General features: G+C 33.4%; 2 protein-coding genes and 1 pseudogene across 2 annotated transcripts; 2 read left to right on the top strand and 1 right to left on the bottom strand.

Moving 5' to 3' along the window:
* Positions 1-262: 262 nt before the first annotated feature.
* Positions 263-589, top strand: LOC114741093 (uncharacterized). Its single transcript, XM_028929352.1, has one exon. It carries the CDS (start codon positions 263-265, stop codon positions 587-589), a length of 327 nt encoding a protein of 108 aa, XP_028785185.1.
* A 2,684-nt stretch (positions 590-3,273) lies between these two features.
* Positions 3,274-6,028, bottom strand: LOC114741086 (cyanate hydratase). Its single transcript, XM_028929346.1, has 4 exons — positions 5,732-6,028; positions 5,133-5,204; positions 4,043-4,151; positions 3,274-3,516 (listed from the first exon to the last, which is right to left on the bottom strand). The coding sequence occupies exons 1-4, from the start codon at positions 5,998-6,000 to the stop codon at positions 3,469-3,471; spliced, it is 498 nt and encodes a 165-aa protein (XP_028785179.1). The 5' UTR covers positions 6,001-6,028; the 3' UTR covers positions 3,274-3,468.
* A 4,380-nt stretch (positions 6,029-10,408) lies between these two features.
* LOC114741094 (peptidyl-prolyl cis-trans isomerase FKBP17-1, chloroplastic-like) lies at positions 10,409-13,651 on the top strand (annotated as a pseudogene).
* The last annotated feature ends 6 nt before the right edge of the window (positions 13,652-13,657 follow it).

Genomic DNA, 13,657 nt, shown 5'->3' with positions numbered 1-13,657 from the left:
AGGTTCCTCCATGCCAACCTAAAGGACTGGATGTAATAGAATCTTAGAGGCACCCTCAACGCAGGATATAAGGACTGGGGGAGCACATTCTCAACAATCTGTTAGTTACTCTGGAAAAGGCAGAATGACAGAGTCTTTGAGGCAAGAATCACAACAAATGACTCCCTTCTTGTACATGCCAAGTCCATGGTCACAGCTACTCAACATGCTCGAGCCCGCATAAAAGGAAGTAATCTCAATGGTCATCTAGTGACTGATAGACATGAACAATGGGGAAGGATGGGTGAAGTTGGACGTTGACGGAGCTTACTTGAGAGGTAAAGGAATTGGGTGCAGTGGAGTTGCGGGCAATGACGACGGGGCTTTCATTATGGGCTTCATGCACCACGACCACATCGGAGACAGTCTATCCGCTGAGCTATGGGCTGTTCTTCTTAGACTGAAAACCACTTGGGACGCAAGCCATCAACTTGTGATTCTGGAAACAAATGCCTATGAAGTGGTAGATCTATTATGGAACCAGCAGACGGATACACATGCTGAAGTCGGCCTGATTTTTGAGATCAAGGCACTTCTTGCACGGGATTAGAATGTCGAAATTCAACATGTAAGTCGAAATGCGAATAAGGCAACTGATTATCTAGTAAAGTTGGCACTGGGAGGCATCACGGGTTTCTTTCCTATAGTCTCGCCGCCTGCAGAGCTTAAAGATATTCTATTGCAGGATTCATCCGGACCCAATGATAATGGGTAGCATGCTTTGAGAGTTTCTCTCTCCTTCTTGTATCAAAAATAAAAAGACATGAGACATCAATTCTTTGTCTCACATTTTTCTCAAAATATCCCTATTGATTGTAAAAGATTTCCACCAAGATGTCATTTTAATACACATGATTAAAGAAAATGTTTTAGAGAAGTTAATATACATTTATTACAAATAACTAATTTAGCTAATTTTTTTTTAATTTTTTTAAATTAGTTATCTAGCTCTTATATTAAAGACTCTTGAAATTTTAACTAGCTTTTTTTTCCCCCCTCTTTTACCTTATTTTATTAAATATAGTTATCTCCTTTTTCCTATTTATTCTCTCTTTTACCCACTTTCACTCCATAAATAAGAACATTTTTACAGATAAAATACATTTTTTTATAAACTTATTGCCCTTGACAAGTTTTAGCCAAATTTTTTATCTGCATAACTTGGTTATTTGAATATTATATATAAAGCCAAAGAGAATATGATGTTAGAATTTAATAAATTTAATAATATTAAAAATTACCTATATAATTTTGTCATAAATTTAATACTTTCAATTGTTTATTGGTGAAACAACTTATTTGAAAACAGATCCACTCAATTTTAATTCTTGGAATCTCAAATCATATCATTCAACTCCTGATGGGATGTTCAACACCAATATTGTGGAAATTGGGATTTCAAAGCAATGAGAATATAAACAAAGATAAATCAACCAAGCAAAAAATTTGTGACATTCCTTTATTCCTTCTCCTGTACTCTTCTGCATTTCCTTTCCCTTGACCAAATGGAAACTAAAATATCAATCTAAAATCTAAAACTGAATCTTAAAATCGGTTGTAAATTTTCGCTTGTTTTTTTTTTCATTGGTTAACTTGAAAATTCCTTGCAACTTATGCGTTAGATGCTGTCAATTTGACTAATATAGTAATTTTTCTTTATTAGAATCTTGCACTTATCAATCAATATTAATATCTTTTTTATTATGAAATATTATGTGAGTTGAGTTTTAGGGGCTTGCATTTATAAGGATCAACATATGTTTCCAAACTCATAGAACGTTTATAGAAGTACTTACAAATTATCACTAACAAAATCCTCATATCGATAACGGCTTTCACACTCATAACTTTATAGATCATGAGCCAAGTTGTTACTAACGAGGCAACTCTTATTGAAAATCAACATCAACATCAACATATATATGATAATTGTTCGTCTTAAGCGGGCTCCAAAATGGCTCACTTAGTCTGTTTAGAATAATTTACCACCCCCACAGAACGCAGTTCGAATTGATGTTGATGGCTCGGTTAGGTTCGGGCAACAAGCAGCATGCGGAGGATTAATTCGAGACCATGAGGGAAAATGGATCATGGGTTTCACAAAATCACTCGGTATATGCTCTATTAGAGAAGCAGACCTATGGGCGATCAAGCATGGTCTGGAGCTCAGGCATCAAATGGGATTCCAGAAAATTCTGATCTACTCAGACTCCCTGGACGCTTTTAACATGCTTTCAAGAGACTATGTAACAGATCACTCCATGAGCAATGCAGTCCGAGAGATTAGGAACCTCCTTTTACAGAGCGGAGAGACAGAGCTTAGACATACGCGAAGAGAGAATCTACGATGTGCAGACTTCCTTGCGCGAAAGGGACATGCAAGCTCGGAGGAGCTGATTTTGGTTCCAAGAGTACCAAGTGGATGCTGGGCCCAGTTCTCAGAAGACTCTCGGAGAGACTAGTAGCTTTCTCTCATGGCTCTCTTTGCTTCTTTTGTATTCTTATTTTGTCTCTTTTGAGACTCTTTCAAGCCTCGGCTTGCCGCTTTTACCACAAAAAAAAGAAAGAATAATTTATTAGCAGTTTTTCAATTATAATTTATAGAATACGAAATAAATATGCAGCAAGAGTTTTATCCCAGTGACATGATGGCAAACAGAACCCATATTCATTTCACTGTTCACTAGGGCAATGTGGTTTGGCAAAACAATTGGGCTCCGTGTTATTCGGCTTAAATAAATGGCCTCAACCAAAAAGTAGGCAGCCACCTACACAATGTGGACATCACAAAAAATCAAAATGAAGGTTTTGAAAGCTATTTCATTTTTCTTATCAGCCTTCACATGTCAGACCAAAGAGGCTATAAAGATTAACAATGGCCTTAAATTCTCAAAATTTAAAGTTTAGCTAAAAGAAACACTTGTCTATCTTGATAGAGGTGGTCTTTCTTTTATCGTTTGGTGAGTTGAATCATTTGCTTGCTCAATACAATATGGATAATACCATGTAAAACTCTAATTTTCTCAATATCATTTTGTCTTACTCCAGAAAAAACCACATAACCTGCCTCCGATCCGAAATGTAAGATGTACATTATAATATAATTTACACAACGAAATGAATATTATATTTAGGACAAGAGGGATTTTTTTTTTTTAAGGATAAAAGACAATTTTTTTTTTTGATAGAATGCATCTGGTATTTAACCAACATAGAATGATAGAAGAGATTTCACAAAAATATATATATTTATATATCTATATCCATAGTCGATGTCAGTATCATGATATTACCAACATAAGCCAGTACTGCAATGTAATGTAACATATAATCTAAAAGATGCTCCTGAATGTGCACAGAGTAATGATGATTTCATTATTCTCTTCCAATGTCTATAGGCAACATGTAAGGGAACTTGCATGAGGATACTCATTGACTTCCCGGAAGCCTTCCCCTGGAAACCATGTGCTCTGATTTCTGTACCCATTAAGAAAGGCCAAATGTATATGAAACATTACTAAAGGACATTAAACATATAAAAATACAGCGTAAATTAGTTGCAGAATTGTCAGTATGCTTAATTTGTTAACTGATGATGCAAACTCAATTTCTGAATCCATTTACCTATAAGTCAAAAGAAAAGAAAGGGAGATAAATGCATTCAGATATTCTCATGCAGCCTCTGGCTCATCAACCAATGAGGGCTAACACAGACATGTTTGAGCTGAACATCAAGACTCTAGTGGCTGACCAGATGCAAAAAGACTCAAGACTACAATCTATGAAACCACGACGACAACAACAGAGGAAATTTTTCATAATGTTTGCGGTCAACAACTAAATAAGACTAAATAAATAACTAAATAAGACTTGACTGTGGCTCGCTAATCAGTTTGTTGTCAAGGGAAGAAATTTTTTATAATGTTTTTTTATCAGTCTTTCAATAGATCTTTGTTCTCTGCAGCAAAATCCATCTAGGAAAAATAAATATGCAGCAACAGACCTGCTCAGTATATGGCAAATATTTCCCATCAAATGTTACCACCACACGATCCTTCCCATCGACTCCTTTAACTTTGTCAACTGAGCAGTAGAAGTCTATAGCTGACATGCTACACAATAAAGCAACAGTGAGATAATATTTTCAAGCCAGCATTTACAAACAAGAACAGCTGATGAATCGGTCATGGTGTGTTTTACCAACCCCAACGTTATATTAGGATTGCGAGTATTCTCAACATCATAATGGGATAGCGGTTGATTAACTCAACAATATTATGTGCCATCTATTATATCTTTTGCAAAATGTTCTAACGTTTTGCGAGGGGGGGGGGGAAGGAAACTGGAAAAAAAATTCCTTAATACTGACAAGAATGAGCCACTCCTACATGAAGCACAAAATTCACATAAAAATAAAAGTTAGGACAAAGTAGCATCCAACACCCTAATGTTATTTTCCAATTGCATCCAACACCTTAATCTTATTGATGATGTATCCAGCACCTTGACGTTATTTTTCCCATAAGATTAAGGTCCTAAACTATAAATACGATTAGGGTGCTGACTATGACTGGACAATAACATAAGGGGTGCTAGACGCTACCTTATCTTATAAATTATAAAGAACCTATGGATTACGAAAAGAGACACAGACATGGACATGTCAAACTTCAATTAAGATATATACACGCATAAGCATATACGTATATGTATATATCTTCACCTGAATCACGACCCAGAAACCATGTTTTCTTACCTATCAACATCTCTTGTACACAAATATTTTTATTATTTAACAACATACTATATGTAATTTCCACAGCAAGATCATCACATAAAACTAGGAAGAACTGGAAAAGTGCGTAACTAACAGTGATAAAGTAATTTAAATTGGAACCAGAGGGGATTAATTTCTAGAGCTAAACGAACATTTCTTAAAAACTAAATTCTGTTTTATTATTTACCTATAAGGCAGGAAAATCAACAGAATTCTGCTCATAGTATTTTCAATGATAGAGATATACAGAAAAGACTAACAAAAAGATCATTGTAACATAGATCTAAACTCCACCATAATATAGATCAGAACTTACATCCCATCTCCAAACTCCTCATTGACGATTTCCTTGATGCTTTCCCCAAAATGCATAACAGCTTCGTTCAACCTATAAAATACGAGATCAATATAAACCAACAACATCAAGTACCAAAAGAATCAGAGCTGATAACTCAAAATGTCAAATTGCTCGACGCCCGTCAGAGTAACATGCTTTACTGATATTACCGCACACATTTACAACACAAAAATTGTTTTCACCAAATACATCAGGAAATGCTCAAGATAATTACCTCCTACATTTTGACCTATCAAAATAATCTGCCACTGCCAATACTCACTTCTTCCACAAAAACGGGATTGTGTTCACTTAACACCAGCTTGATCATTAATAAAGACTGATATTTTAACCAATCAGCTATCTTAAGACTTCTTGCAAGAATCCTATAAGTAAAATTCTATATGTAGCAGGCCTGTTTAAGATTGGATGAGCAGAGTATTTAACCCGATCAAGGTCCAGGAATACCCCTACACCTAATAACCGGAAAAAAGACTGAAATTTAAGGCTAACAACAGGATCTTCATCTCAGAAGGCAAAATCGAGGAGATCCAAGCAATCTAATAAAGGGGTTGTACCTGTAAATGGTGGGTTCTTGGATAAGATTAGGGTCAAAAGACCTCATGGGGGGTTTCATCATCTCATGCACAAGATCTTCGGGCAGGTCAGGCAACGCTGCCCGCAACTTAGGGGCAGTCTCAGGCTTGAGCTGAGCTTGACGCCTGAGAAGTTGGGCAACATAGACATTGGTGAGTCCAGTGTCCTCAGCCAACTGATTGTAGGACTTGCCACTCTTGCGCTTTATAGCCTGAAGGCGGCCCGTTATGGTGCTTTTGTTCTCCTCCATTTCTGTGGAATCAATACGGAATTGCCAAGGCGAGTTAGATTCCTCTGCGCTTTATCCAATTAGCGAACACCCTTTTTCTAATCTTATTACAGTCTCCTAGCTGGGCAAGCCAAAAAAAAAAAGACATCGTATTTGTTTAAAATCGGAAAGAGGCAGATCTAGTTGACAATCAATTAGGCTATTAGGCTATGTTTGGTTGAAGGGTTATTGAGGGGAGGAAAGAAGAGGGGATAAGTGTGTTTGGTTGGAAAAAGTGTTTGGTTGGAAAAAATAAAAGAAAAGGGAGAAAAGAAATTTATCTTTTAATGCTCCCCTCTCCTCTTTATGCTCCCCTTTAAATTTGAAGTTTTTTAAAAGGGAAAAAAATATTATGTTTGATAGTGACTAAACTACCTATGCTAACTTTTTAATATTCCAAGTTTGTCCCTTTTATTAGAAATCTATTTTTCACCTCTTTTTCTTTTCAGCCACTAATAATATTTGATAATAATAATATAATATTATAATGATATAATATATACATATCATATATATTAATATATACATATCATAACATATGTGTATTATAATTATATATCATAGCGTGTGTATTATAATCTTAGATAGATTGCAAACATGCATATATATTAATATATACATATCATAACGTGTGTGTTACAATTATATAATATATACACATCATATATATTAATACATATAATTACAGAATTAATGAGATATAATGTTGAACTTTTTATCATATTTCCTAATTTTTTTTAGTTTGATCATAATATTTTTTTTATCACATATAAGTGAGGTAATTGGTTTTTTTGAAATTGATAAATTAAGAAATAATAATTTTGATATAGATATTGTAATAAAATAATAAAACAGTCTAAATATACAGATAACAACATATTTGTCAATTTATAATTACTTTCCCTCTCCTCCTCTTATAAAGCAAATAAGAAATCTCCCCTTCCTTCTCCTCTCCTCCCACCAAACAAAATCCATGACCTCCTTTTTCCTTTTTTCCCTTTTCTTTAATTAACCTCCCCTCCCCTCCTTTCTCTTTCGTTGAACCAAACAAAGCCTTAAGATTCGGATTCCGCAGGTCACGTATTATGTTTTTTTTTTGTTATCAATAAAATGGATTACTGTGTAACATCTTAAATTTTATACCACGGACTTAAATATATATTTTTTTTTAAAAAGGTTCCAAATTGTTATTTTTTCCGTTTTATTTTGGGTCTTTAACTTTAGTTGACCCCGAGTGACTTCTTTTAACCTTCTTCGGTCATTTTTTTCCTCTTCTCCTTCTCTCTCTCCGCGTTCATTCCGCTTGCTGCGTCGCTCATCTGCTCTCCCTTCTTTCTTCATCATTTCAGATAGTTTTGATAAGTAAAACTATTTCTAATTATAAAACTTCCTTTATAAAAATTGTTCTACTCAATCATATCTATCTAATGATAGTAATTTTGTGTTGCTTAGAGAAAATTTTTGGTATAGAGTTTGGAGCAAGTATTTAGTTTTGATGAGTGTTAATCACAGTATTGTAGATCTGTTATAGTAGATCATTTCTACCGGTTTAGATTTGTCTATTTATTGATTTTGGTATTTAAAAATTAATTTTTAATTAAAAAATATGTTATTTATGATACATATCATATTTATACCGATTAAAATTAAGTTAAATAATTTATTTGGGTTGTTTGATATATTCTTAAAATTTTAATCGGTTTAGTTTTATTTATTGAGTGACTGGAGGTTTTAAAATAATTATTGTAGTTAAAGTTTCTTATTTATGAAAAAAACATATATATGCCATTAAAATCTTGGTTTGATTATTTATATATATAAATATTTGACACACTATTGAATTTTTGATGGTCCGGTTTTGAGGCTTAAATTTTAAATGAGATTTTTAGAATTTAAAATATACTAATTTCATATTTAGAAATTTTAGAAAATTCTTTTTATTAAAGTAAATAAGTTGGGGGATGTAAATAAATAATTTGGCTTGTTAGAAAATTACCAATTAGTTCTAAAGTACTTAATTTGGATTATAAGAGTTGTGAGAATTTAGAATGATAATTAAATTAAATTAGGAATTTAACTAATATATAAGCTTAATTAATTAATTAGTTTATGTTAATATGTAGTTATATTAATTGTGTAGATTAATTATTGGTTGAGTAAATGATTGACCTTGTGGTAATCCTTAGTATTGCTTTGGCGAAAGGTAACCACTTTCCACTTGTTATATGTGCTAATATGTTGTTTGTGAGTATTTTGCTATTTTAGAATAATATTTGTTATTTGGAACTCAAGTAGATACGTTATATCTGTTGAGCTATGAAAATTGTCTTGTGAGATTTTTGGAATTGTGATTGAGAAATTTAGAAAAGATATATGATTTATATCTTATGAATTATACTGAGAAAAGATTATTGAGATATTTTTCATTATATTGTGAATGATTAATTGTTATTTAGATTTTGGATTGAGCACTATCCTACCACGTGGTAAGGCCGCCATTGGTGCACATTGGTTGGCTTCTTCTTTCGTCCCCCATAGTGAGGGATATGCTTTTGTGGCTTCTTATTCGTCTCCCAAAGTGAGGGATAGGCCCATATGTTTGATTGATCCCCCAGAGTGAGGGATAGACTTATGTGGCTTGTGTGTTGACCCCCATAGTGAGGGTTTGGATGATTAAAATTATATTTTTATGGATATATCTATGTTTCTTGAGAATTAATAACTATCCCACTTGACACCTTACGAGCACGTGTTAGTATGTATGATAAGTTAGAAAGTTGGTTACTGAGGCATTTGTCTCATCCCGTGGTTTAACATTTTCAGGTGATAATTCAGGTGGTGGCCCATCAGAGAAGGCTTCGGAGACATAGTGTACTGTTATAGCTTGTATAGCCTCCCTGCTTTTGTTCTATGTGCTGACTTGTTATATATTGCCACATAGGGCTCATCTACTATCATGATGTAAAAGAATACTTTTAATTACTACTATCTAGTATAATAGGGCCGCAAGGAGGCCCAAGACATCTTAGACTCTGCATGTAACGCTCTTTTGAAAGTGTTGACTTTTGACTAATGAGCTCTATAATTTATATTAAACTGATTTATCAGTTCGTACATTTGAAAATATAAGTTTGGTTTGGGCTAATGGTTGAATGATATTTCTGGACTTTGAAAGTCCAAGGCCCAAGTGAACGATTGATGTGGCTCGTAATATAAGTTTATTTTCTTTAACCATGATAGCGATTTTAAAATTTTAAGGTTTCTTCTTTTCTATCATGGTTAATCGTTTGAATAAATTGAAATTTTGATCTAAATGGGTTTTAAAAGAATGGTCGTCACAGTTTCTTTTCTTATAAAAAAAAATAGATATATTTATGCTAATCAATAGCTTTTCAATTTCAATGGTAATTTATGAAATATAAATATACGAGAAAAGTTTGATCTTGAATCATATGAAATGTGTGATTGGAAATGTGGTGACAATCTTTTCAATAAACATATGAATGTTTTCAATAAAAGAAAAAAAAATGTTGTATTTAATCCTAAAAAATAATTAATGCATTCTTCTTTATTTTTACCCATAGTAAATAACTCTGATTTACCTTTTTCCCACTCAATCTCCCTATCTTTTACACATTTATAGCTTTTTTAAGGTAATAATTACACAATCTTAACTTTTAATGAGTTTAGTTGTCGCTTATTCGGCTCATTCTATTTATAAGACACAGGGATACTCTTTTTCATTAGCTTTATTTATAAATTATTTTATTAAATTTTTAAACATAAATATGTTATTTCATTCTTTATTTGTTATAGGACAGGTAATTATTTTTTTAAAAGATGTATATATATTAAATATGAATAAAATATAATTTAATATTTTTTTAATTTATGTATAATATGTTAAAAATGTTTTATACATAAAAATATAGTATTACCTCTCGTTCTAAATATAAGAGTTAGTTGACCGATTTGGGTGGATTGAGAAAATAAGTTAAGTTAGTTATTTGTAATAAATAAGTATTATTTTTTCTAAAATATCTTTACTAATCAAATTTATTGTCTAGAACTACCATTATTAGAATGACTAACTTAAAAATAAATAAATAAATAAATAAATATAAGAGTAAAGTGAATTAAAATATTATATTTAGAATCAAAATAAAAATTAAATAAGATGTTATTCTGTTTACCGGAGGTAGTAGTATAAAGGAAGGGTGGGAGTAACATTTTTTTTGTTGGCTTTTTTTTTTTGAAGAAAAAGATTAAATGTATTTTCTCCTTCAAGTTCCGCAAAACGAACAAGATGTCCGGCAGAGTTATTAACTTCGATTGTGTGGCAATTCGCATTCAGAAATCCGAACAGGGCAGAAGATGATAATGCAATACTTTCCTCACTCTAATTCGACTCAATTTATTTTGCCTTCTCAATCTGCATCATCTCCCTCAGCTCACAACGTTCTTCCCTCTTCAATTTCGTCTTTCTCGTCTTCAACCACAAGAAGAAGAGTTCTTTCTCTCTCTCGTCTCCGCCGCTTCTTTCTACGGCTTAATCTCCTCTCTTCCTCCTCCTTCGTTGGGCTCATCTTTGTTATCTTCCTCTTCTTCGAAATTCCCTGTATCTGACTTCTTTGAGATCCCGAATTCGGGTGGCGTTAAGGCTTTAGACCTGCTTGATGGTTCTGGGGAGGTTCCCACCAATGGAGACCAGGTATTTCTTTCTCTTTATTGATTTATAAGTCTCTGCTTCTTGTTCCGTGCAGTATTATATATAATGCCATCTAATGCTATTTGCTTCCTTTCTTGGGTGAAATCATTTATTGTTGCTATGCGCATGCTGTTTGTTTGCTCAAGGAGTATCTCTTATCCTCTTCATCTGCATCTTTCTTCTTTCTTAGCATAATTAATAATTTCTTCTTTTATACTGTTATTCATTTGAAGAGGAGTCCTAAAATTTTCCATTTTTTAGCATTTGAGCTGGTGTGATAATTATAAATGAATGCGTCATTTTCGAAAGTCTAATGTATGCACTTTAAATTCAGATTTCTCAATTGGTGAAAAATAAAATCTCTTGCTTTGAAGGTTGCAATTCATTACTATGGACGGTTGGCAGCTAAACAAGGATGGCGTTTTGACTCAACATATGACCACAAAGATGAGACTGGTGAACCAAATCCTTTTGTTTTTATCCTTGGTTTTGGGAAGGTGAGCCTGAATGTCAATGATTAACATTGGCCTCCTCATAGATGTCCAATCGGTACACTAATAGTTAAAAAAAAATTTGAAGCTATTTGGTAACAGTTAGCCAGAACAAAGTAACACTGTAACAGTATCACAGAGAGAGAGAGAGAGAGAGAGAGAGAGAACAAAGTAACATTATTCAGAGATTTATTATATCCTACCCTCCTTTATAGTAATGGATTTTAAGAGCTTTATAGATGCCAAGGTAGATTTTATTATATCCGTCTTCTCATGTTGTCTTCGTGTGAATATGACAAAAGCTGCTTATTTTTCAGTTGAGACAATCTTGGCTGGCTCGTGGTATAGCCATTTCTGACATGATGCTTGTCAATCACTATTTACAGTATATGGCATTTAAGAAAGAAAGATGTTACTTTTGCGATCCTCAAGGTGTGATTTAAATTGTTGAGTTAATTTAGATTTAAATGTAAAATCTATTTATCATATTTATTAATTTTTTTAAATTATCTCTATTGATACTCTTTCAATTATAATCAAATAAGAGAGGAGAGGATATTAAGGAAGGGGATTATGGTATTTTAGGAAAAAAACATGTCATATTTCTTATAATTAACCAACTTACCTAATTTTCTTAATTAACCAAATTAGTTAAATAGGTCTTATATTAAAGACTAAAGAAGTTTTTTTTTCTGTGAAAGATTACTTAAGAGGTTAAAAATTGGCATATTTTGGTTGGTGAAGGAACTTGGCAACACGAAACTATGAATTGTTTGGGCACATGCCTACATGGTTTGCTATAGTCAGGTTTAATCGGCTTAGTTTGGATGTTGAACCTAGTGTTTGTCTTCCTAAAACATAATATTGTTATGCCGGCATTGCATGCCATATGCAGGTCATTCCAGGAATTGAGGCAGCCGTGAGATCAATGAAAGTAGGTGGCATCCGTCGGGTCATCATCCCTCTTCCCAAGGATATCAAAACACGTCACAGGAGCCCATCCCACCCAATGTGAGCAATTTTTTTCATACCTAAATTTATGATGATGCCTTGACTTTCTAGTTGGATAACTTTAAAATAGTTCTTGTTAATTAAAACGCATGTCAAACTGTTATAAAACACACACGCACAGCACACACAGACATGGAGACCTAGAAAGAGTGTAAATTGTTTGTTTGCTTGTCTAAATCTCTGTGTGACTACCTGACTCTTGAGCTGCAAAGCCGTTCTTATTGTGAATAAAACAAAAGTGTGGACTGAAGTGTCCCATCAATTCTTGGCACTTTAAAACTTAACTCCAGAATTGAAACATACAGCAATGTCACATGTGACATGTTCATAACTAGAAAGGAGGCCACAATTTCTTCTGGTGCGTTTAGCGGAGACTTGGAAGAACTTTTAAGGGACTCCAGTTATATACAATTGAAGAAATGAAGATGTTTTTTGTGTTTGCTTATTTCTATCATAATCAAAATGAAGCAGCGTTTGGTTGTAGTACTGCAGAAATATTGTCAAAAAGCTCTGCTGCCAGAAGTAAAAAAGTGCATGCAATGTACTTGCAATTAGTTTTAGGAATTTTCATGTGTGATAAGTTATCATAGTTGAATTTAGTCTGAGAAGATGGGAAATAGAGAAGACAAGATGGCCCCGCTAGTTTACTTAAATTACATTGATGGCAAAAAAGAAGTCTACTTAAACTACATAACAAAGTTCCCTGTGTGACTTTAAATTGTAGAAAACGTTCAAGTACTAAGAAAGTTTAAACTAGTTCACATTTACCTGGCTTTATTGTGACACACTTGCTTTAACCTGGACCATCAAACGGTAGTTGCACTCCCCTCAAGTAAGAGCATTAAAATCATTCATGCACAAACTTGTTAACAATCTGCGCACCAGTCTTTATGCTCAATAAAATTTTTGTGTTTCACTTTCTTTAGGAGTTACCGTTTATGTACCAATGAGACTTAAAAAATGCATTAACTTCCCTTTTACTTTTCATTCTTCCCACCCAACGCTGCCCTAGTGATGATGATAAACTCCCAACTTATTTTCCTCAAGTATCCTTCGGTAATAATCTCAAACTTGCGTCAAAGGGAGCTTTACATGTTAAATGAAAGGACGGTTTACTAATTGCTTTATGGATTAGAAAAAGCTACCCTGTTTATTAAAATTTGGTATTTCTTCCCTGTTAGTTTTATATGATTTATATTTTAGCATGGAATTTTTTTCCAATGTTTCTTCTGTCGTTCAAACAGTACTTATCATTGTCGTAAATAGTAATCCTTGTATTCCTTCCCTGTTATAAAAGTTCTTTGACAGGCAAAGGCTGTTCACCACCATTTTTAATCCAACTCGTCTTGCAAATGGAGAAGGCTCCACTTTGGGAACACTTATATTTGATATCGAATTGGTTAGTCTGAGACATCAGTGAAGTCAACCT

Source organism: Neltuma alba, unplaced genomic scaffold, assembly GCF_004799145.2.
Source record: "Neltuma alba isolate B1F8T4 unplaced genomic scaffold, ASM479914v2 tig00003268_pilon, whole genome shotgun sequence".
Classification (NCBI taxonomy): domain Eukaryota; kingdom Viridiplantae; phylum Streptophyta; class Magnoliopsida; order Fabales; family Fabaceae; genus Neltuma; species Neltuma alba.
This window is presented reverse-complemented; position numbering and strand designations above follow the sequence as displayed.

Bases quoted from the DNA above. Each gene is read 5' to 3' on its own strand.
- LOC114741093 (XM_028929352.1), top strand. From the start codon at position 263: ATGAACAATGGGGAAGGATGGGTGAAGTTGGACGTTGACGGAGCTTAC.
- LOC114741086 (XM_028929346.1), bottom strand. From the start codon at position 6,000: ATGGAGGAGAACAAAAGCACCATAACGGGCCGCCTTCAGGCTATAAAG. The intron at 5,205-5,731 runs GTACAACCCCTT...CGTATTTTATAG, and splicing joins CAAGAACCCACCATTTACAG to GTTGAACGAAGCTGTTATGC. The intron at 4,152-5,132 runs GTAAGTTCTGAT...TTTATTGTGTAG, and splicing joins GAGGAGTTTGGAGATGGGAT to CATGTCAGCTATAGACTTCT.